At 50.4% G+C, this 24,976-nt stretch overlaps 1 protein-coding gene across 1 annotated transcript in view; it reads right to left on the reverse strand.

Moving 5' to 3' along the window:
* Positions 1-10,641: 10,641 nt before the first annotated feature.
* LOC112110156 (vasoactive intestinal polypeptide receptor 1-like) overlaps positions 10,642-24,976 on the reverse strand; it is a 76,778-nt gene continuing 62,443 nt past the window's right edge. Inside the window, exons 12-14 of the mRNA XM_026657817.1 lie at positions 13,372-13,501; positions 11,319-11,360; positions 10,642-10,734 (exon numbers count right to left, since the gene is read on the reverse strand). Coding sequence (XP_026513602.1) covers positions 10,642-10,734; positions 11,319-11,360; positions 13,372-13,501 — 265 coding nt within the window. The remainder of the gene's footprint in view (positions 10,735-11,318; positions 11,361-13,371; positions 13,502-24,976) is intronic.

Here is a 24,976-nt window from a genome sequence, read left to right on the forward strand (position 1 = left end):
AATTTTCCTCCAGGGTAGATTGGCAGAGGCCCTGGAGGTTTTTCGCCTTCCTCCACAGCATGGGGCAGGGGTCGCTTGCTGGAGGATTCTCTGCGACTTGAAGTCTTTAAATCATGATTTGGGGACTTCAACAGCTGAGTCAAGGGACAGAATTATTCCAGGAGTGGGTGGGTCAGCTTTTGTGGCCTGCATCATGCAGGAGGTCAGACTAGAAGATCATAATGGTCCCTTCTGACCTTAAAGTCTATGAGTCTATAATAAGACAGAAAATATCACATTGCCTCTATATAAATCCATGGTACGCCCACATCTTGAATATTGCGTGCAGATGTGCTCACCCCATCTCAAAAAAGATATATTGGAATTGGAAAAGGTTCAGAAAAAGGCAACAAAAATGATTAGTGGTATGGAACGGCTTCTGTATGAGGAGAGATTAATAAGACTGGGACTTTTCAGCTTGGAAAAGAGACAACTAAGGGGGGATATTATAGAGGTCTATAAAATCATGACTGATGTGGAGAAAGTAAATAAGGAAGTGTTATTTACTCCTCATAACACAAGAACTAGGGGTCAACAAATGAAATTCATTGGCAGCAGATTTAAAACAAGCAAAAGGAAATATTTCTGCACACAACGTGCAGTCAACCTTTGCCAGAGGATGCTGTGAAGATAAGTTCATGGAGGATAGGTCCATCAATGGCTATTAGCCAGGATGGGCAGGAATGATGTCCCTAGCCTCTGCTTACCAGAAGCTGGGAATGGGCGACCAGGGATGCATCACTTGATTATTACCTGCTCTGTTCATTCTCTCTGAGGCACCTGGCATTGGCCACTCTCGGAAGGCAGGATATTGAGCTAGATGGACCATTGGTCTGACCCAGTATGGCCGTTACTATGTTCTAATGTTTTGCTAGAAATTTTAAAAATCAGGACTGTTTAGAGAGGCCCGGGGAGCAGTCCCTGCTCTTCCCGACTCAGAGGAATCTTTGAATCAGGCTGGGCTAGGACCCGAACCTGGTTCTCCCACAGTCCAGTGAGCTATCACCAGGCCGTGGGGACATAGACTCCTCAACTCAGGGTTTGAGCTGAAAAGTAACATTCGGACACAATTCGGTTGTCACAGAAGGTTTGGGGCTTGTTCCACAGCAAACCAAAACCAAATGTCAGAATCTCAAAAGTTGCTGTGAAGTGGGACTGTCACTCACTAGGCAGCTCTACTCACCAGTGCCCGGCTCCCACCTCATGCTCACCACCAAGAGGTGCAGGGCACTAGTGTGCACTGGATTGGAGAGCGGCCCATGCTACGACAGGACAAGCTCAGCACTGTGCAGGCTGAAATGTGAATGGGAATATTGGGTCCCTCCTTCCCTCATGGCCTGCTTGCTTTCCTCCCCAAGAACACGGGGTGTTTCCAGGGTCCTCACTGGGGGCTCAGCATAACTCTGCGTAGACCAAGGCTGCTTTGGCCTGGAATGGCCATTCTGAACCAGAGCAAAGGAAGTCACATGGATCTCACCTTTCAGTCTTTGGAGCGGTTTCTGCTTCCCCGCGGCACTTCCCCTGGCTCAGATTAGGAGCTGTTAGCTAAGGCTGTAAAGCAAACTCATTAATCCCTCTCTCTCTAAGTGGTCTTGGTACCACTAGTTGGGACACAACACCACACCCAGAAGGTGTGTGGGTTACAATGCCAGTTGCAGCTTTGTGACTGGACCAGTGACAGCTCCTGTGACCCAGACCAGGATAGGAATCAGCTTCCCAAGGCAAAGTAAGTTATTTAGTACAGCCCCCGGAGTCCCTCGGCACACGGCGAGCTCCACCTGCACTCCCCTCCCCTCTGCCCTGAAAAACGAAGGGCTAAATTCTACTCTCAGTACAATGAGCAGGGATCCAGTGGGGGAAAGGCCCCGAGAACACATAGGAGTGGAAAGCCTTCCCTGGCTACGCTGGCATGTCTAACTCTCACAGGATGCAGAGGGGACAGCAGAGCTCTCACTCAGGAGTACAGACACTAGGTCACCCAGGTCTTCCAGCAGCACAGGTGAGGCACTTGTGCTCCCAGTGCTGCCTGGCCTCCAGGTGTCTCTAGCTGCCTGCGGAGCTGACTGCCTGTGGGGGAGAGGGCTGCCTCCAGGACTTGACTGGGACCCTGTCTAGCTGCTGGTGAGAGCTGCTGTGAATACACTGCCCAACCAGCCACAACGAGAGGGGCCAATGGGAGAATGCAGCAGGCCCAGGCTACAGGTTGTGAATGCACCTGATAGGGGCCTGGGGTCTTCGGCAGCTGGGGTCCTTCCGCTTCGGGTCTTTGGGGCACTTCGGCGGCGGGTCCCGGAGTGAGTGAAGGACCCACTGCTGAATTGCCGCCGAAGACCCAGAGCGGAAGAAGCCCTCTGGGTCTTCAGCAGCGGGTCCTTCACTCACTCCGGGTGTGTTTGGCGGCACTGAAGGACCTGCCACCGAAGACCCGCCGAAAACTCTCGTGGGGGCCCCTGAAAACTCTCATGGGGGCCCCTGTGGGGCCCGGGGCAAATTGCCCCACTTCCCCCCCACCCCCCGGGCGGCCCTGTGCCCTTCCCCGAGCCTGGGGCCAGCCTGGCCTGATTGCTGAGGAGGCATACCAGAGAGGGGTCAGGTGCTTCCCCTACAAACAGCAACAGTGGACTACAGTGGAGGAGGGGATTGAGAGGGGCCAGAGCAGAGGCAGCACCAGCAGAGAAACCTGCAAAGGGGCTATGAGACTCACTCCAGGCAGGAAAGACTTGGCAGTGCCTTGACCAGAGGGTAACTGGTTGTATTGTGCTCGGGAAATTGCAGGTTTATTTTGAGTTTAGTTTCTGTCAATAAACCCAGACCCCAAGAAGGGGCCTTGGGAACAGCTGCAGAAAAGGCTGCGTGAAGATTATTTAAGAAGCTCCTTGAGGGGGAAACTGAGGCAGGCAGCCTACAGTGTGACCTCAGGCCCTGAGATGGTGTACAGGAGGCTGCCAACCTGGTGACTCTCAGCCATAATGAGGAGGGGGAAAATGGCCAAAGGGAGGTGGCCCTCAGGCCAATGGAAAATCCTGCCACGCTGTCCCAGCTCCAGCTCCAACCAGCCTCACAAGGACTTTCATGGACTTCCCAGTGAGCTGGGCTGCCTGGCAGCCATGCCCCTAGTGAGAGGGAACCAGGTGAGTCTGAGAGAAAGCAAGAGACCTTCTCCCTGGTCTGCCACGGGGAAGCCTTGGGCAAAGGCAGGAGGAGGCGAAGGGAAGAACCTGCCCCAGAACACCTGTCTCCAGTCATTGCCAGTGGTCACCCTGCTGCAGCCCAATGGAGAAGAGTGTCTCCACCCCTGGAGCAGCAAAGCACAGAGCGCACCCAGCACGGTCGCAGCTGTCCCTGGTACGTGGAGTCACCCATGTGTCTTTCCTCGTAACATCATGCACCTGGCTCAGGCCACGCTAATGAGGCTTGTTGGGTCTCACTGTGGGGTGAGAGTACCTGAGGGTGCCCATGAGCCCTGGCTGAATCCTCCCATCTTGGGCCCTGCTCTCCTGCAGATGGTCCTTACTCAACAGCTACCCAGTCACTTCAGTCAAGGCAGAGGGAGTCAATGCAGGTGTGGCAGGTCCCTGTTGGTCACCCCACGTCAGACACCAGCTCTCCGTGCTTATTGCTGGCTCTTCTGGCCTAGCAAGCCAGCTCCTAGCATGGCCATGGGGCCCATCAGCAATGGCACCGACGCGTCACTCTGAGCCATTAGAGCAGTCACATCCACCCCAGGCAATTCTTCACCCCCAGGGCTGAGCACCACGTGGCGAGGAAGGCTCACGTCCCCCACCAAGTTGGGTGGGGGCGCAGCCGAGGGACAGAGGGGGATGGCGCAGAGAGGGAGAAGATAGGTCCCAAGTACCCCTCAGAGGAGAACACCTGTCTTTCCCTACCCGCCTCCCAATGGCAGTGACCCTTGTTTGCTCTCCTACTTCTCCAAGGGCAGGCCCTGTCTCGTCCCTCAGAGCAGGGCACACTCCTCTCTGGGGCACCAGTCAGTCACATTATAACTGCATTGACCGAGGTGTTGAACTAAGAAGATTCCAGGGCGACAGATTTCAGGCTGTCTCCCCCAAGCTGTGCCTTGCAGCTTACAGCTGGTCTGTGCTGTCTTCCCAAAGAATCCCTGGAAGAGACTGGCCCTTCTATATAGTGGTGATGCAAAGCTCCTTGTCCTTTCCAAAGGCACCCTGTGCTACTGGTGTATGGCCTCCCATTAGCCCCTGCCTGGGCATGTCTGGACTTGCTTCTTCCACCCTGTCTAACCCTGTTGGGAGCCTCCTTGCGGCAAAGAAATCCACAACTTTGGCCTCACCCTGACCTTAGAATTGCCTGGCTTTCTAACCGTTATTTCGCTGATAATGTTTGTGGAAGGCTTTTTCCCTGTATACTGTGGAACTCCCTGCCACAGGATGACAAAAACATCGCAAGAGCCAAAGTGGGACTGGACATTTATATGGATCACAAGAATAGCCAGAGGGCACCAGTTAATGCTAACAAGGAACATTGGAAAGGAGGAAAAATGTCATGGTTCAGACTTTAAATCAGTGTCTAACTATTAGGGACCAAGACGAGACTTATTCTGGGGGGCAGATTATCCCACATCGGCTACTGCAGGTTTCCTCCTTTGTCCTCTGCAGCAGCTGGTCCTGGCCTTGTCAGACACAGGGCACTGGACTGGCTGGACCTTGACGTTCCCACCTATTCCCAGCCTTAACTTTAGTTTACCTTACCAATGTGCTCAGTCTAGAACTAGGAACGGAGGCCTGGCCGGGTTCCCTGAGTACACACATCCTGCAGAGAATATCAGCTGCACCACAGGAATGTTAATGAGCCCTGGTGAAGGGTCTAGCAAAGGCCATTCAGAAGATACCCCTCCTTTGTGCTCCAAATGCTGCCATAGTCCTGCATGCGTTGCTGTGAGACAGGCTAGGACACGGCGAAAGGAGGCTATGCTGAATGACGCTAGCCCTGCTGGATCCCACAGACACAACGGGTAGGAGCATCCCGTGCCAGGATCTGGGAGCGAGGAGTTCGCACGACTCTCCCCCCCTCCCATGTCGTTGCTCGTCACACGGCAGACTCTTAGCAGCTGGGCGTGCACAGCACCAGGCCCAGTGAATGCCCTGTGCAGGCTCCGGAGCGGGACGTCTGGGCACGCAGAACAGACTTGCTGGCTCCCCGTGTCCCAGCTGCGAGCTCCGCGGGGCAGCTGGGTGCTGAAATGGGCTTGTGGCACATCACCAGTCAGCAGCAGGTGACTGGGGATGGGAGCATACAAGGGGGAGGGAGGGAAGAACTGGACTTTTCTGGCTCAAATAAAAGCCGGTCTGTGAGCGGGACCTTTGGCTTATCCCCCATCCCAGTCTGCTCATTAACCCCCTAGCAGCCTGGTCTCTGGGGTGACAAGTGCGGAAACCCTGGCTCCCCAAGCTCTCCCTCAGTGCTGAGTGGGACCGGGTGCCAGGCGCTGCTGAGAGCAGCACAGCCCCCCCACCTTCCGCTGCAGGTGCTCTCAAGTCCCCAGAAGAAACACTCATTGACTGCTCAGGACAGCAAGAAGAGGGTAGCAGTCAGTGCTCCTGGGGGGTTGGACAGGGCCCTCCACTTCAGCCGCTTGGGGGACTGCTGCTCATTCCACAGCCCATGCAGCTGTATCCAGTGTCAGCGCCGGCTGGACTGCGACAGGCTCCCAGTGCCACCTGCAGGCTCCCAGCAAAGCCCTGCACCGCTCCCCGCACTAAGGACGCAACCCAAGCAGCCGAAGGGTCTTGTGTAGCCAGGAGGCCGCAGCGTGCACTTGCCAATGAGGCAGCACCAGGAGGCGGCTCAGGTCCTTGTACCACCAAGTCATCTAATGCTGATGCCTGAGCCTTGTCTGTACCAGGGCCTTGAACAACGCCACCCCCCCCAGGAGCTGCCCCCCGCAGGGAGAACAGCCCGGAAGCAGCCTGGTGTAGGTGAGAACTCAGGGAGTCAGGGCCAGACTGGTCAGGGCAAAGAGCTCAGCAGGAGATTCACTGGGGCAGGACCGTGGCCCAGGCTCCTTCCCGTTCATCTGTGGATTGGGCCCAGTGTGCATCAAGGAGAGGCTGGGCCACCCGGAGTAACCTGCAGGGCCCTGGGGCCCCAACCCCTCTGTCACTGCAAGAGCCAGGGCATCAGTGGGAATAGAAGCACACAGCAGGCCAAGCAATGCAGAGTCAGGGTCTGTCTGCACTGGAGTGGGAGGGGTGGATGTACCCACGCTAGCTCCACTGGCATTAGTGCATGAAAAGTAGCAGTGTCGCCGCCCCATGTATGCTCCCTAGGTCTGTACCTGAGTGACTAGCCCATCCCACTGCTTGTGTCTGAAAATTACCCCCCTTGCTCCAGTGCACACGTCCTGTTAGGGGCTCCCACAAGTGATTCACTACCCACTTGCCTGTGTGTGTTGTGTCCTTCCTCTGACACCTTGTCTTGACTTAAAGATGGCGAGAAATGGGGAGTGCACCCCATCCTTGGACAGGTGCTGCCATGGGTTAGCTGCAGAGGGCCGTGCTCTCCGTGTTGCAGGGCCTGGGGTTGGTCATTTGCCAAGAGCACGAGAACAGTTGCTGCCACGCCCCTTTGCGACGTGGTTCCATTGTCGGGGAAGGTACGTTGACACCTGCAGACGTCTGTGCTGTGTGGCCAAGTTAACGCTGCTGCGGGGAAGCCGACATTCCCGACACCCTGCCCCTAAATTCCCCAGCCTAGCACAGCACAGAGGTAGGTCTTTGCATTGAAATCACTCCTATGTGCACAAATAATTACAGAAGAAGAGCTTTTAGTCACCTGGGCTATGGCTATGGCTACAGAGTGTGGCAGTACGGCCTAGTGGGGAGAGCACTGGGTTGGAGTACAGAGACCTGGGTTCTAATCCCAGCTCTGCCACTGGCCTGCTGAGTGGCTGGATCACTAGAGCTATTGATCTGGGCACAGGAGTGCGCTAATCTGTCCAGGGAGGCAGTGTTGCCTAGTGTATAGCATACAGCACTGGGAGTCAGGACACCTGGGTCCTGTTTCTGGCTCTGCCATGGGCCTGTGGGTGACCTTGAGCGAATCACTTCTCCTCTCTGTGCCTCAGTTTCCCTGGCAATAAACTTGGGATAATGAAACAGACATCCTCAGTTAAACACTTTGAGATCTACTGATGGAAAGCGGATTGATCAGGGCTGGCCTAGCCCCAGGCCTTTAAAGAGGCAGGCTATGCCCTTACAAGGGGCCACAGGAGCTGGTTGTGATACTATGTATCACAAGTAAATAAGTAATGTATTACTTACTTGCCCCTCTCCCATACCCTAGCAAGGCAGGACAGGGCTGTTATCCCCATTATACAAATGGGGATGGGGGGAGATGCGACTCTCCAGCAGGCTGGGGACCCTTGGGAAGCTGTACATTGGCAAGCACTGATTTTATCTCAGGCTGGGCAGCAACAGGAAAAAAAACAGAGGCACTGAAAATCAGTGGCCACTTCACTGTGTAGCTCAAAGGCCAGACTTTGTTGTTGCTTTTGGCTCCCTCTAGGACTGAGGTGCTGAATGCCTGGGCTGTGGGGGCTCTTCTGAGTGGGCCATAAAATTAAACAGTTTCATAACCCAGGAGAGAAGAAATCATAAACAGCTCAGGGATTAGGGAAGCCAGTGGCGTGATCTCACAAAGGACAAGTCTTGCTGGACAAACGTGACAGGGGCTTTGCAATGTTGTTGTAGCCATGTTGGTACCAGGATACCAGGCTCCAAGGTGGGAGACAGTCACAGCGTTGGTGGGTGAAGGGCTCTGGATTTCAGTGCAGCCCTTGACACAGGATGTATCTGGGACATCTTTTCAGAATGCCCAGTTGGTTACCTAAACATGCATTTCTTTGGCACCTCTAGAGCAAGAGACAAGAGCCGCTGATGCTAGAGGCACACGCTGTAACACAGTAATGTCTGAAGCAGCTTTATTACATCAGCATATAAAACGAGCCCAGAATAGGAACGACTGGCGCAGTTTAACTCCTGCCTGGTGCCCCTTGTAGCCAATGATTTTAGTTTATTATCCAGTTATTGGGTGATGTTATGATTAATTACCATGTCGTGTTATATATAAGCATTGTATGGTAAATCGAGTTAAGTTGTAGGATGATAGAAGTATAAGCTTGAACAGTAGTTAGAGGGAATCAGGGATTAGATAGCTAAGTAAGAAAGGCTGAAATGCAAGACTTCTAGGCTGAGGCCTGCAAGATTTTAGCTTAGCTATTTTAGGCCCTGGAGCTAAGAAATGCTGACAGAAGTAAGTGACTGAAGAATAACCTGATGCGCTGAGATGATGGGAAAAGAGGCACTAAGGGGTAACATTGCGAAAAATTAGCTGGAAGATTAATTTTAAATCATAAAAATGTGGTAGAGGCACATCTGTCTCCCACATGCATCTGAACCACGGGATACAGATTGTGCGTCAATGCCAATGAGAATAAAGCGAACCTACATGACCTAGACATGACCTTTTTTGGATATTAGGAAAAACTTTTTCACTAGGAGGGTGGTGAAGCACTGGAATGGGTTACCTAGGGAGGTGGTGGAATCTCCTTCCTTAGAGGTTTTTAAGATCAGGCTTGACAAAGCCCTGGCTGGGGCGATTTAGTTGGGGTTGGTCCTGCTTTGAGCAGGGGGTTGAACTAGATGACCTCCTGAGGTCCCTTCCAACCCTGATAGTCTATGATTCTATAGAAATCGGGGTCCCTTCTGTTTCTAGAGGACCAATAATGAAAAAGAGGGGTGACACTTACATGTACATGCACGGAATATAAGTACAGGCAGAATCACATTATAAAAAGGGGATGCCCAGAGCGGGAAAATTGAGCTTCCTATGGGCAAACTCCAGCAGGAAGCATCCCTGTACTGATGATCAATCCATGCGAGACCCACCAGACCCTAATGCTGTCTAGGAGGATGTGAGTCTGGCTGCAGTTAGAACTGGTGCCTGGATAGAGCTAGGTGTTGTACATGCTTTGGTAACATTAATAAAATGGAAACAAGTTAATAAACCTTCTTCTTGTGATTGTCTGTTACTTGCTTATGGCTTCGTATGTTCCTATGAGCTCTAGAGCTAGAACGGGCTGAGAGAGCTCTGCTGAACTGTCGCCACCAGAGCCGAGCCCTCGATGGTGTAATAGAACAGCGATAAAATTACTTTTAAATAAAAATAAAGGCTACATACACCCTGATGGGGTGGGAAGACTGGTGATGATGATGGCTTGACACAGGGCCAGATTTTCAGAGGCATTCAGCACCCAGTGAGCACCCAGCCTATGGTGCTCAGCTCTGGGGAGAGCCCAGTTCAGTGTCTCACCAAATCCTGCTACAGGGCGAAATCCACCCCATGCACAGGGCCTGCATGAAGCCAAGACATCATTAAAAGCCTAAAAAAGTGGGACTGAAGCAGGACCTCACCCTAATGCTGGCTTCTTGCACAGGAGCGAACCCTGTCCACTCTGATTCCAACTGCCGGGTGTGGGAAGCCTGTCCTGTGGGCGGGGACAGGGCTAAAAGAACCAAAGCCAAAGGGTGAAGTATCAGATGAAGTGTTGGCCAGGGGTAAACAGCAAGGCACGGAGCTGGGGATGTGTGTTGTGCAAGGGCTGGCCTCAGCCAACATCTTCATTACTGGGCTGGGCAGAGGGAGAAAGCCACATGCTGATGAACTCTACAGATGGCACTAAGCCAGGAGGAGCTGTGAGCACCAAGGAGAGGAACAGGAATCACAGAAAATAAGATTCAGCTTGAAAACATGCAAAGCCACCCGAGAAAAAGTGTCTTGGGGGGGAGGAGAAAAACCTGCCAGTAACCAGGCTGAAATGCCTTGGGAGTGAGTGTAAAGAACAAACACACTATGGCAGCAAAAGAGAGGCCTTCGGGGCAGGTAGCGCATCATGGTGCAGGAATACAATTGCCTTTCTCTATATGGCCCGGGCAGGCCACATCAGGTGATGCCGACAGCTGGCCCTGGGCAGGCTGTGCCAGGTGACACTGCATCCCGTGCAGCTCAGGACCAGAAAGATGGAGAAAAACCCTAATTATTTACAAGAAGGGTAACGCACCTGCTAAGGAGACTGGTGGGTTGGATATGTGTGGGGGACATGAGTCACAACAGCTGAGAGCAGGGTGGGGGCCCATGGCAGGGAGGGAGAAGAGTGAATTAGAGCAGTGCATGGCTTATAACTAGGAGGAAGGCAATGAATGGAGAATACAGCCTGACTCTCTGGAAACTTTTCCCAAGTGCAAAATCTTTGCCTGTGGGGCATTTCCCCGAGGGAAGGGGAGGAAGGTCTGTTTCTTGGGATATTGAACACAAAGCTGGACAAAGCCCTGGAGAATAGAATGCAGAGTATGACCCTGCAGCAATCTCTGGGGAGGGGCTAGAATGGATCTACAAGGTCTTTTCCCTCAGTCCCCATCTCTGTATGTTTGGCCAAGGAAGCTGAAACAAACTGGGTGGCAAAGTGGAATGCAAGGCGCTGCCCTACTCCCCGCTGGGGCTGCTGCTGCGGAGCACGGAGTACCGGTCAGGCTTTGGGAAGCTATTTATCACCAGCTCTTTCCCTTCTCAGGCTGTAAAGTCTTGGGTCACCAGGTTGAAGACATTGCTCTCCATGGACGACTGCCATTTGCCCCAGTTCCTCTGGATCTCAGCCTGCACCTGGAACAGCCCAGCAGAGAATCACCTTGGAACAGCGCTGGGAAAAGCTGGGCCTTCCCCACTTTGAGCTCCACTTCAACCCATAGGAAATGGAGGCCAGTACCCAGACCCCTCCCCCGAGGACTCATTCAGGTTTGGCAAAGGGCTTTGAGAACCTCACAGGGAAGGGTCCACGGGGATGCAGAGTCTCATATCTACAGGCCAATGAAAGGTGGCTTTTTACATCATCAGCTCAGCTGATTTAGGCTCCCAGTGTCAGAAACCCCCTCCCCCTGCACTCAGGGAGCTCCCTTTAACAGCTACAGATGGCAACAGCTGGTTGGGCTGGAGCCTAGGAGGGACGTGGTTATAAGGACACAATCCCTGTGCTAGACACCGCACTGGGGAGGTTCATTAGAAAAGCCTCCTGCTCTGCTAAAAGGAACCCTGAGACAATGCAGTGTGTGTATCCTTGTGTGTTTATGTATACGTGTGTGCACTGCATGTATCTGTGTGCATGTGTTCACAAGTGAATTTGTGTGCACACGTGCATGTGTTTGTGTATGCGTGTGTGCACACATGTGTGTTGAAGGGAAGTCACTCACCTCCCCATTCAGGAAGCAGTACAGCAGAGCCACCAGGAACCCCTGAAATACAACAGCAGGGGAAGAAGTTTCACAAAACAAACATGTTGCTGCATTTCTCCACCCTCCTGGAAAGCCCCAGGACTAGACTCCTCCCAGGGGAGTTGTCTCTGGCCCCACATGGCCAGCTCTGAAACCAGAGGGCAGATGAGCCCAGGACCTGCCTCTGGGAGCCTTTCTGAGACCCTATGAGCTAGGTCCGTTATTTGAGAATGGAGGTGGGCTTCTGATGATGGGCCCACCAGATCTGCCCTGGGACTTTGCCTCCTGCTGTGTTTGTTTGCCTGGAGGGATCTGCTCAGAATACGGCCACCGCCGGAGTGGATGAGGGGGGTTCTAGGCCTGCAGACAGGAGTCTCTGGGGGAGAGCGTCCCTGAGGGGTTTAAGAGGGCTGCGCTGAGAGGCAGGTCTTCCCATTTTATCCCCGAACAGAAGGCTGGCTGTGGCCTTTGGCTGGTGGTCTCTGGGCAGTGGGCCACAGTATAGGTGCATGCATATTGCTTAATAGGGTGGATCTCTCTCTTTGCTTTGGTCTCCCTGAATTATAATTACACCCTCCCTGTGCTTGATGCCAGGCTGGGGAGGTTCACTGGAAAAGGCTCCTAAGTGGAACTCGGGAGCATTTGTGGAGTTTCTAAGTTGCCGGAAGAGAAGTTAAAGAGTCAAATGTCTGAGGCTCAAAAGATTAGCGCAAATCTGAATCAGGGCACCAGAAGGTGAGGAAGCCAGAATCGGGCAGCACTTCGGAAAAGACGGGCATTAGGAGCCACAGCTAGACAAGGCCAGAGAGAAGCTCGGTGATCACATCTGGCCTGGCCTGGTGTTCGTTCTTTTCTATCTTAAGTTTTCCTGTGGCGCTCAACACGTCACATCTAAGGGCTGGACGGGTGCAATAGATCTCCTCCTCCTGGTTTCAGCCATGGCAGGTAAGCATGAGCCTGCAGGTGTTTCTTGCAGCATCTTCCCAACTAAACTTTGATTTAGTCTAATCTTCTAGAGTAGCTCATTCCACATAGAGTGCCGTGTCTCCAGCTCTTGGATGTGATGCTCTAAACTTGGTTAGTTGTGTGGCCCGGAGGAATGCAGAGGTCTCATAGAGTCCTGGATGCAGAGCTGGTTTCTGATGTAGCTGGGTCCTGATTCACGGAGGGCTTTGGAGATCAAGACCAAGGCCTTCTGTGGTCACCAGAAGTGAAATGGGGACCAATGATGGGTGCAGGGTGCTGGGGTCCCACTGACCTCGGCTCAGATCCTCAAAGGTATGTAGGCTCTCAACTTCCATCTGAGCCACTTCTCATGTGCAACACAGGTATCAGCTGAAGCGGGAAAGTCTCCTGCATCTTATTTACCTGGGTATCCTCCATGCAGAGAGAGGGTCCCTGATGCTTGAGACAAAGAAGTTGGCAGAAGTGGGATGCAAATTTCACCTCTTGGTCTCCTAGCATTGTGGGTAACACAATATGGCCGTTTTATTGATGCTGTTACAAATACTGTGTGGATGTTTAGCTAAAGAAGGTGGTTGCTGCTGTTTGGGCCTAGCTATTCATAGGAGCCACATGGAGTTTATCTGGCTGGTTTGCAGCCCTCACAGCAATGATACATTCTGTTCCTTGGTAAAATAGGGACTATGCCTGGGGATTCTGGGTAATTGCATCGGGGGAGGGAATCAGGGTAGTACTGAGCTGGTTACAGTCACACTCTGGCTGTTAGTTTGACATGCAGCGAAAGGGTGACGCTCCGTTTGCATTCATGGACAGTCAGACATCTCCTTCGACTGTATTCCCCCCCTCTTATTTTGTAGTTGTTCTCTTTCTTTAAATAAAAAAATAAGAGCCCATTTCCTGCCTCTGACAGCCTGCGGCAGCCCCCTCCCTGCCGTTTTGATGTGTGGGCAGTGCACAGGGTGCAAGGGGCTGCACGTGGGTGGCACAGGGAGAGAGAGTCTGGGCCCATGTTCACAGCTGTGGCTTCTGTTATTGACTCTCTGTGCCAGCTGCTCCCTCACTCTCATACCTGATAGGAGCCAAGAACCAGTTCGAAATAGAGTCTTGCTTCAACGCCAATATGTTCCGGGAAGAGGGCGAACACCACGTAGTGAACCCCAAAGAGGGGGATGAGAAGCAGTGTGGATTTTGCCAGTCTCCTGGGAAGAATCAAAGTGACAGGTTCTGGTTATACAAGAATAGCTGTGTTCGCACTGTTAGTGAATTAAAAATGCTCTCCCCTCCCAGGTAATAGAGCTACAGGGAAAGTATTAAAACTGAATAGTGCATCTGGCCTTTCTACATCCGTTTAAGTGACACCGCACTAGGTTTGTTGCAGAACAAGTATCACTTGGGGAGGGGTCAGGAAAAGTGACCCAGTAGTTGGAGCCATGTTGGTTCCAGGATATTAGAGAGGCAAGGTGGGGAAGGTGATATCTTTTATTGGACCAACTTCAGTTGGCGAGGCAGACAAGCTTTCAAGCCACACTGAGCTCTTTTTCAGGTCTGGAAAAGGTCCTCAGAGTGTCACAGTTAAATACAAGGTGGAACAGATTGTTTTGCATAAGTAGTTAACACACTTCAAGGGACCATTCAAGGTGAAGTGGCCTGTTAACATTCCTCCAGTCATAGGGGGAAAAGGAGAGAGAAAAAATGAAATGTTGAGGGGAGGTGGTGTTAGTGGGTTAGTGTTGTAATAAGCCATAAATCCAGTTTCTCTATTTAGTCCATGATTTTTAGTGTCTAGCAGTTATGAATTTAAGCTCCCACACTTGTCTTCTGAAGGTTGTGCAGGTCGCCTTTGAGGATGCGGCCTGAGAGGTCATACACAGAGTGATCGCTTTCTGTGAAGTACTCACCCACAGGTGAAAGGGTGTTTTTGTCTATCATTTTCCTGTGTGAGTTTGTTTGAGAGCATAGTGATTGGTTTCACCACAGTGTTGTTGCTGGGACATTTAGTGCACTGGATGAGGTACACCACATGTGATAGGCATGTGTAGGACCCATGGATCTTGGAAGGTGTATCATCATCATAGCCATGGGCGGCAGGTTTGTATACTTTTTGGTGGTGACCAATCGGAGCTGTCCCATCTATAGGACGGATCGGGGCAACCGCCCTGGGCCCTGCACTTTGGGGGGCCCAGTGCTTCAGGGGGATGAAGGGTCCAAGGTGGCCTGGGGGGTTAGCGGGGGCCCTGGTGCTGGCAACAGCGAGCAACCTGGCCCCAGCATGCCCCGCTACACCCTGCCTCTTCCCACCCGGCCCCCACTCCACCCCATCCCCCAAGCTCCCGCCCCTGAGCAATGCCAGGAACCAGCGGGGTGGAGCAGAGTGGGCTGGGATCGGGTCACTTGCTGCTGCCAGCACCAGGCCCCCCTGCTAACCTCCCAGGCCGCCCTGGACCCCCTGTCCCCCCTGTTCCTCTGAAGCACGGGGCACCACCATGTTGCGTGATGGACACTTAACAAAATTACCCGGACTTAGTGATGGATATTGTGGGGGGAGGGTATTATGTCATTCAATCATTCAACCCATAAAATAACACACAATTTTCCTCACTGGAAAAAAAACAGTAACCTAGATAATAATAATAATAATAATTAATAATAAATTCAATTAATATAATTAATGAAAAATGTGTGTATATGAGATTATTATATGAGAAATGAAAATGAGCTTTGGGATTTTACAAGGCACTTAAATCATTTAAATACATTTGGTACCCTGAGTAATGATAACACTTCTTGCAAATCACATAAATAGGGAACCCATGGTCCCCTTCCCTCACCCCATTGCTAAGGCACAGAGGTTATTGCTGGCTGCCCTAGGGCTGCAGAAAACCCTATGGGCAAAACATATGGAAAGAAGAGGATTAATTTATACAGAGGGCTGAAGGGGACTACCATAGTGCATTAATTAACACTTAATAAATACATCAAAATGAAATACATTACAGAGATAAGAACCTGTAATGACAGACTTTACTTCATGAGAAGCTCCAGAGAAAGAAGACCCAGAGGGAGTAATGGTAGGGGGAATCCTAGGGAGACCAAAGGGACTGGTAGAGGGAGCAGACAGAGAACAAAGATAGAGGCAGAGTCACTGCAGGGTTGACCCAGTCTTCTGTCTCTCCCCTGTGGGTGGAAACACTGATCACTATCACTATAGGAGGGAGCAATAGAGTGGAATGCCCAGAAGAATTAATGACTTGAGGACAATTTCCTGAAGGGACCCTTACCCTTGCAGAGCTTTTCTAGTTCCGACATTTACATTTCTACACAGGGTGGTTTGGCCCACAGAAATAAAAATCTGCACATCTTCCATGTGTTGTTGGACCAATGGAAAAAAACAGGTACAATTCAAGTGACTTTTAAAATTGCCTTTGAAACCGAGTTAACAAAATAAATGAGCTTATGAACAACCAGAAAATATACTTCTCAAGTGAAAAACTATAAATGGACTTCTTTGCGAAGAAATTGTAAGTTTTCTTAGCCACAAACTGTCTGGAACAGAAGAGTAGACTGAATTACTTGCCTCGGTGAAATTAAATCCCATGCACTAGGGACCGAGTGGCTAGGCAGCAGTTGTGCAGAAAAGGACCTAGGGGTTACAGTGGACGAGAAGCTGGATATGAGTCGACAGTGTGCCCTTGTTGCCAAGAAGGCTAACGGCATTCTGGGCTGTATAAGTAGGAGCATTGCCAGCAGATCGAGGGACGTGATCGTTCCCCTCTATTCGACATTGGTGAGGCCTCATCTGGAGTACTGTGTCCAGTTTTGGGCCCCACACTACAAGAAGGATGTGGAAAAATTGGAAAGAGTCCAGCGGAGGGCAAAAAAATGATTAGGGGGCTGGTGCACATGACTTATGAGGAGAGGCTGAGGGAACTGGGATTGTTTAGTCTGCAGAAGAGAAGAATGAGGGGGGAATGTGATAGCTGCTTTCAACTACCTGAAAGGGGGTTCCAAAGAGGATGGATCTAGACTGTTCTCAGTGGTAACAGATGACAGCACAAGAAGCAATGGTCTCAAGTTGCAGTGGGGGAGGTTTAGGTTGGATATTAGGAAAAACTTTTTCACTAGGAGGGTGGTGAAGCACTGGAATGGGTTACCTAGGGAGGTGGTGGAATCTCCTTCCTTAGAGGTTTTTAAGGTCAGGGTTGACAAAGCCCTGGCTGGAATGGTTTAGTTGGGGATTGGTCCTGCTTTGAGCAGGGGGGTTGGACTAGATGACCTCCTGAGGTCCCTTCCAACCCTGATAGTCTATGATTCTAAATACCCAGAGAATTGCTGGGCCTGTGATGATGATGACCAGGGCTTGCTCACCTGTGGCTCCCCCTCCCCGTGCTGTGGGGGCACAGCCAGGCAGGTCTGCATCAGCAAGCAGGCGCCCTGCCTCAGGTGCAGCTCCCATTGGCAGAGGTGGCCAATAGGCTGGGAGCCTCCCAACCAATGGGCTGGGGGGGAGGGGGAAGGCAAAGGGGGAGATTGTAGGGAGCAGGGGAGGCAGGGGGAGGGGAGCTGTCTCTGGAGGCACAAAGGGGGGACTCTCTGGAGAGGGGTGACGGGGACACAGGGGCCGGTGGGAGTCTTTCAGGGGGGCAGAGGGTTATGTGAGGCAGGGGGGGGGAGTGATGGATGGAGCCAGCTCCAGCCCGGGTCTACTCTGCAGGGGAAGGGGTGTTGCTATAGCCCCCCAGGAAACCCCTCTGTACTGTGTATTTTATGCCAGCCCCGGGGTGCCCATCGCTGCTCCTTTCTCCTGCCCCCGGCTACATCTGTCTGTCCCCACAACCCCCCGGCTGTGCCTTTGTGTCTCTGTCTGACAGTGACAGACTCTCTCTGCCTGGGGCTGAGAACCGCTGCCTGCAGCTCCCTCCCCCCCCCCGCTGTGGAGGCGCAGCCAGGCAGCTATGGCGCCGTCCCCCGCTGCTCCCATTGGCCGGGTTCCTGTGGGTTTTATGATAAAAGATTGCCACAGTCTTAAGGCATGACCTAATAAAGATTTTCAGATATGGGACCACCGCCAACTCATGCCAGGCTGACTGTGGCAACCATTTTAAACAACATTGTCATAGTCATCAAATAACATTGGTCTACAGTTGGAAATACAAGGGATGGCTTCTTGGTGTTGCCTCAGTGTAACTTTACAATTGGTGTAAGGACACATTTTGTACTAATTTTGATCGTCAACATAGTCTTGACAGAATTTAATCACATTTCTCTTTTTTCTTTCAGATGCTACATTGGTAGTGTGAAAGCTGCTTGGTGATTGGCTAATATTAACTGTACACAGTAGCAAAAGCTATTAGATTATTACTGGCTATTACTAGTGCTTCAAAACGTGTCAGAAAGATACAAGCTTGTGTGTGCGTTGTCAGGAAGACACGGGTGCAGCATTGATTAAGTCAGCAGAACCACAAAGAGAGCATGTTGGATATAGCTATCAAACTCTAGCAGAAAATATCAGCTGTTTCCATAAACTGAATTCACTTCCCCTATCCATAGACGTATGTAGATTAGATGATGGTGGTATTGAAGTGACATTGAACAAGAACAATGGACATTGGCATAAAACCTGCTACATCAAGTTTAACAGGACCAAACCACGAGGGCTGAGTTAAAAAACAAAAAAAGAACTGAGAAAGCTGTGGATCACCCTGACGAACTGCAGAAGAAATACTCAGGTTTAAGTGACCAACACAAAGGACCTCCAGAAAAAGAAGCGTGCTTCGTTTGTCAAATGAATATACATCAGAAGACCACCAGGAAGCTTCTACCTTCGGCCTGGGTAGCCTGCAAGTGTGTACTTCAGCTGCAAGGCCAGCGCTTGCGTGCAAAACTAAGTGCAGGGGACATAGAGGCCCAAGAGGCAAAGTTCTGTGCAAAATGTTTGATGTCTCTCTACAATAAAGTTGGGGAGAAGAAAACTGAGCAAAGCAACACAACGAAGATGTCACAGAGATTTGCCTTTACTGAACTGACAACATACATTGAAGAGGCAAGACTGAATGAAGATGTGTCTCCAGTGTTTAAACAAGCAGACCGCCCTAGGTGCTATACAGCTAGACTAGAACACTGCTGGGTGCCACTGGCTGGGTGCATTCACAGCGCTAAACCAAAATCCCACATTCCAGATCTCCAAGCACACAAAGGACGTGATGCACTCCTTGCCTTCAACCAGGATTATCGGACATGCCCAACAAAAAGCATAACAAGGAAGATTGTGACAAAGAAGCACTTCACCTGTCCCAAACAACAACAAACATTCAAAGGGACATATTTGAAATGAAAAACGCAGTTTACTGGATCATTTGATCCAGAATGCCAAGGAAAGTCTGTGCCTGGTCACTATTGGCAACGATGTCCGTGATATTGGATGGTCCAAACATTAAAACTCAGTCCGAACAAGTTTCCATTTGTCCAGCTCCCCTTATTTCGGCACAGCTGGTGCAGTGCAACAGCAACATCCGTTGCCATGAAGGAACAGAAAGTGTGTACCACAACAAAACTCAAGCAATACCTTTCCCAATCTACACTGGTTTGACACTTCATGCACAGACACAAAAAATAAGTGAGCTAGTAGATACATTTTTAAACTGGGATTGCCCATCTCCTAAGAGAGAGCACTGGCTATCTCTACCAGCATGGCAAACCGTGCATGCCAGCACTTTGAGGAAGAGAATATAGTCAGTCCTCTAAAGCTTTTGGTGATCTGTTCACTACTGCGGTCATAGATAGACGACAATCCCAGCTCCACCACAGCAACCGACTCCTTCCACGGAACTGGGATATCACTTTTTCAGCATCCCAGTGCTTAGCTGGAGAGAGCTGTCTGAGGAATTCCCAACTCGGACTGTGAGACTGCAGCATCAGTGAAGAACCTTGAATCTCTCACACTTGTCCCTCCATTGATTGTGAAGAAAACCAGCGTTCCCATCCCTTCTGTAAATGGTGAAGTCAAGACTGACTGCCAACAGATTACCCAAGCCCTGCAAGAAGAATGCTGCTGGCTTGAACCGGTAAGACAAGCAGCCAGTCTGGATACCATCAATGGCAAGCAAGACATTTCCTGGGCAGCTTACCATGCCAAACAGCCAGTGCCAGACTTTGGCTCAGCCATCACTGCGCTTCTTTGCCCCCTTCCAGCTGACTCCAAGTCTGTGGCAATGATCTGTCTTGCCATGGATGTGACAAGGAACCCACACCACGTGCCAGTGTTCACTGTGGATCAGCCCCTTTTCACCATAACCAAACGATACTAAGCCTGGCCTGCTGGGTATAGAGAGGACAATTTTGTTATTATGCTGAGTTGTCTTCACCTGGAAATGGCAAGTCTAAAGCTGACTGGAGACTGGCTAGAAGACAGCAGATGCACACAAGTCTTTGTTCAGGCCCCACTGGCCTCCCTAGGAATGGTCAACTCCTTCCTGAAAAGTGTCTCATGTCACACGTACTAGGTGTGCCCACCAAGTAGCTACCAGCAAGCTACTTCTTGCTCCAGAATGCATGCACACAGTACACAAGGTCTCGGGGAAGAGGAGTCCCCCTGGGAAATGACAAATGATGTGACAAGTGAAAACGAGAAAACCCAGTGTTCTGCTTCTGGCATACCACACTTCATCTTATATTGACCTATGTGCTGTCAATCCAACAGGCCAACTTTGCTCTATAGACTGAATGCCTGGGAAAGCTCTCACCCTGGTTCTTTGCCTTAGATCATACTAATTATGCTTGTTCGTTGCCTGTTCACCTCCGAGACACACATATCCTGACACAGCTAAAAGGGAAACTGTCAGGTTCCCAAGACACAGCATGTTTTCTCTGCAATCGCACTTGACCAGGCTCACGAGCAAAATAATGCCACAATCAAAGGGGCTGGTGGAGCTGTTGGCCTAACACAAAGTCAGAAGCCCTCTGGTGCTGGATGATAGCAGGACCAGAGGTGGCCAGGTTGAGAGGAGAATTTGAAGCTGTAGCGGAGAAAGGAGCCCCCTGAAAAGGTCTAACACAAAGCACCATGAGCAGGTGAAAGGTGCCTAGGTTTCTTTTGCATAACATGTCAAGGCACTTGTTGAGGTCATAGAAGACATGGGCAACCCTTTCTCAGAAGAGAGTGTAGACTTAGTGAAACTGGCCACTAAAGATATTGCAGACCCTGCTGTGATTGCGTTATGGAGGTTGAGAAGATCAGGTAGCAGCAGTACACCATGTTTGTAACAGGGATTGCAAGACAAAACAAAGCCATCAGAGCCTAGCAAGCGAAATAAACCGCCCTTGTTCAGCAGCCCCCTGCAAGGGAGAGCTCCAAGACCATATTGCAGTTTTCCTCCTTGACAAATGACTGCTCCCCTTCTCTGACCTGTACATCCCTTGCCAAACACATGATGGTCACCGGGATATTTCTCTCAGCGTGAGAATCAGGCCTGCTCCCTTTCATTGTCTCAGATGGGCAAACTACAGCTTGGCAAGCAATCGGACCCGATGGCTATTCTGGAAGGGCTATGTTCAACTGCAAGAGACAGCTCTGGCAGTAGATGCCATAGTTTTTGATGGGGCAGCTCTTGTGAAGATGTTGAAACCCATTGCTAGCAACATGTTTGATGACAATGCTATGAACATTTTTATTCCCCACTTCGAGACACAGCTACAGTGTTGCAGGAGGGTGGGATGTTTGCATTGCCCACAGTCTCAAGGCCCAGACCAGAAGCAGGAGCAGAAGGGAGTCAAGAGGAGCACCAAGCCTTGCATCCCTCTACCATTAAAACTGGCAAGAGTTTCTGTGCATGAATGAAAATAAAAATGAATCTGCTGCTTCCTTGCATAGTCTATTACACAGTTAGCAGTAGAAGGCAAAGAGCTAATCACCATGGATGGTCAAGATGTACACCGCAGCCCTACCTGTGATAAGACCAGCCTTTCCCCAGGCAACCATGAGGGAGCAGATAGCAGAATGATGCTGCTGCTGCTGCAATCAGTCAAAGAGGTACTCCAGTGCTCATATGCACAGTTGACACCGATGGCGTAGTCCTTGCTGTCATTTATGTTATGTTAGCAACAAGAAGAAAGTCAAGGAAAGTTTGGACCCTTACTGAATGAGGGAGGCAACCTAATGACAGAAAATGTGGAAAAAGCTAATGTACTCAATGATTTTTTTGCCTCTGTCTTCACAAACAAGGTCAGCTCCCAGACTGCTGCACTGGGCAGCACAGTATGGGGAGAAGGTGATCAGCCCTCTGTGGAGAAAGAAGTGGTTCGGGACTATTTAGAAAAACTGGACAAGCACAAGTTCATGGGGCCGGATGCGCTGCATCTGAAGGTGCTAAAGGAGTTGGCGGATGTGATTGCAGAGCCATTGGCCATTATCTTTGAAAACTCATGGCGATCGGGGGAGGTCCTGGATGACTGGAAAAAGGCTAATGTAGTGCCCATCTTTAAAAAAGGGAAGAAGGAGGATCCGGGGAACTACAGGCCAGTCAGCCTCACCTCATGGAAAAATCATGGAGCAGGTCCTCAAGGAATCAATTCTGAAGCACTTAGAGGAGAGGAAAGTGATCAGGAACAGTCAGCATGGATTCACCAAGGGCAAGTCATGCCTGACTAACCTAATTGCCTTCTATGAGGAGATAACTGGGTCTGTGGATATGGGGAAAGCAGTGGATGTGTTAATTCCTTGACTTTAGCAAAGCTTTTGATACGGTCTCCCACAGTATTCTTGCCGGCAAGTTAAAGAAGTATGGGCTGGATGAATGGACTATAAGGTGGATAGAAAGCTGGCTAGGTCATCGGGCTCAACGGGTAGTGATCAATGGCTCCATGTCTAGTTGTCAGCCGGTTTCAAGCGGAGTGCCCCAAGGGTCGGTCCTGGGACCGGTTTGTTCAATATCTTCATTAATGATCTGGAGGATGGCATGGACTGCACTCTCAGCAAGTTTGCAGATGACACTAAACTGGGAGGAGTGGTAGATACGCTGGAGGGTAGGGATAGGATACAGAGGGACCTAGACAAATTAGAGGATTGGGCCAAAAGAAACCTGATGAGGTTCAACAAGGACAAGTGCAGAGTCCTGCACTTAGGACGGAAGAATCCCATTCACTGTTACAGACTAGGGACCGAATGGCTAGGAAGCAATTCTGCAGAAAAGGACCTAGGGGTTACAGTGGATGAGAAGCTGGATATGAGTCAACAGTGTGCCCTTGTTGCCAAGAAGGCTAACGGCATTTTGGGCTGTATAAGTAGGGGCATTGCCAGCAGATCGAGGGACGTGATCATTCCTCTCTATTCGACATTGGTGAGGCCTCATCTGGAGTGCTGTGTCCAGTTTTGGGCCCCACACTACAAGAAGGATGTGGAAAAATTGGAAAGAGTCCAGCGGAGGGCAACAAAAATGATTAGGGGTCTGGAGCACATGATTTATGAGGAGAGGCTGAGGGAACTGGGATTGTTTAGTCTGCAGAAGAGAAGAATGAGGGGGGATTTGATAGCTGCTTTCAACTACCTGAAAGGGGGTTGCAAAGAGGATGGATCTAGACTGTTCTCAGTGGTGGCAGATGACTGAACAAGGAGCAATGGTCTCAAGTTGCAGTGGGGAAGGTTTAGGTTGAATATTAGGAAAAACTTTTTCACTAGGAGGGTGGTGAAGCACTGGAATGGGTTACCTAGGGAGATGGTGGAATCTCCTTCCTTAGAGGTTTTTAAGGTCAGGCTTGACAAAGCCCTGGCTGGGATGATTTAGTTGGGAATTGGTCCTGCTCTGAGCAGGGGGTTGGACTAGATGACCTCCTGAGGTCCCTTCCAACCCTGATATTCTAGGATTCTATGATTCTATGATATGTGCAAAGACCTCAGATCCCTGCACTGTGGATTGGACTTGTACCTGCCCACGAGACAGCTTCTTCACTCGGCCCAGGCAAGTCAAAGGCATTCCCAGTGTTTCATGCTGATTCGGGTTGTGATGCAGCATCTGCTTTTGCTGGAAGAGGAAAGAAATCTCCATGGGAGCCCCGACAGGCATCTGTCCCCTGTTTTCATGAGTTTGTCTGCTGCACCACAGTCTATGGCGGATGGAACGATGTCTCTGCTGCAGTGCCTAGTGGTGTCTCTGCACGACAGGACAAGTGGCACAAATGCTGCTGGTGTGGCCCACAAGAGGCTCTTGAGACAAGGGCAGAGCTATGGAATCCCTCCACTGCCCAAACCTGCTCTGGTTCAGCACAGTGGGCGAGCTGCATACCAAGCAGGACGCTGCTGGGGTCGGACTCCTGAGCTCCCCTCCCCCAAGGAATGGAGATGGCTGGGGGCACTGAGGGATGGAGCCCACTGTGGACAACCCTCCCGGAAGCACAGGATTATTGTCGTGAACTCCTAAGATGGGGCTGCAAGCATGGCAAGGCAGCACTGAGCCCTTGTGGTGGGGAATGTGATGTTTGAACATACTGAAGACTGTGAAAGAGACTTTCTTGTTTCTTATTTGTTTTAGGCTGCCTATTTACGTACACTGCCTTTTCAACCTTTGAGACACAGCGATATCCTGCTATACCAAGATATGCGATATCAGTCGGGAATATTGTTATTGGCAAGGAGAAATGTAACTTTCAGTTTGTGAACAGAAACTTGTCAATGTTCTGTGTTATTTTTCTATATAATTAATATTTTAGTAAATATTCCCTGGTGACACGCTACAGAGCATGTACTGAAATATCAAGAACTAACAATCTCAAGCCATTGCAATTCATTGCTTTCATTTTCAGGACACCTAAGACAATAGGAGTATAAATGTACAAAAATAAAACCCCACTGGGATGGTTTAATTCCATAAACGATCAGTATCAGAAAAATAGCAAGTAAGAAAAAAAATGAATTCTGAATGTAAAATGGCTGACACAGCCAACATGGCATGAGTTGGTGATGACTCGCTATCTGAAGATCTTTATTAGGTCATGCCCTAAGGTTATGGCAAATTTCACGCTTTTATCAAAAACCCACAATTCTTTTAGAAATCTGATTGGCTTTGGGGCCCCAATTCAGCAAGGCGCTTAAACCCATGCCTGAGAAGGAGTTGGCCCATTGGAATCCATGCCTGGGGATGTTAGTAAATGGGAAAGGGTTCAAACAGAAGCTGCAAGGATGATTCTAGGTCTGGAAAAGACTGAAGCACTCAGTTTGTTTCATTTACCCAAGAGAAGCTTAAGAGGTGACTTGATGATGGTCTATAGTGAGTTTCTGAAAGTCAAAAGCTCTTGAATCTAGGAGACAAAGGCCTGGTCTACACTAGGCTTTTATGTCGAATTTGGCGCCGTTACATCGAATTAACCCTGCACCCGTCCACACCACGAAGCTATTTAGTTCGACATAGAGCTCTCTTAAATTCGACTTCTGTACTCCTCCCCAACGAGAGGAGTAGCGCTAAATTCGAAATGGCCATATCGAATTAGGCTAGGTGTGGATGGAAATCAACGCTAATAGCTCCGGGAGCTATCCCACAGTGCACCACTCTGTTGACGCTCTGGACAGCGGTCAGAGCTCGGATGCTCTGACCAGCCACACAGGAAAAGCCCCGGGAAAATTTGAATTCACTTTCCTGTCTGGGCAGTTTGAATCTCATTTCCTGTTTGGACATCGTGGCGAGCTCAGC

This window comes from Terrapene carolina, unplaced genomic scaffold (genome assembly GCF_002925995.2).
Source record: "Terrapene carolina triunguis isolate 2854851 unplaced genomic scaffold, T_m_triunguis-2.0 Scaffold318, whole genome shotgun sequence".
NCBI lineage: Eukaryota > Metazoa > Chordata > Testudines > Emydidae > Terrapene > Terrapene triunguis.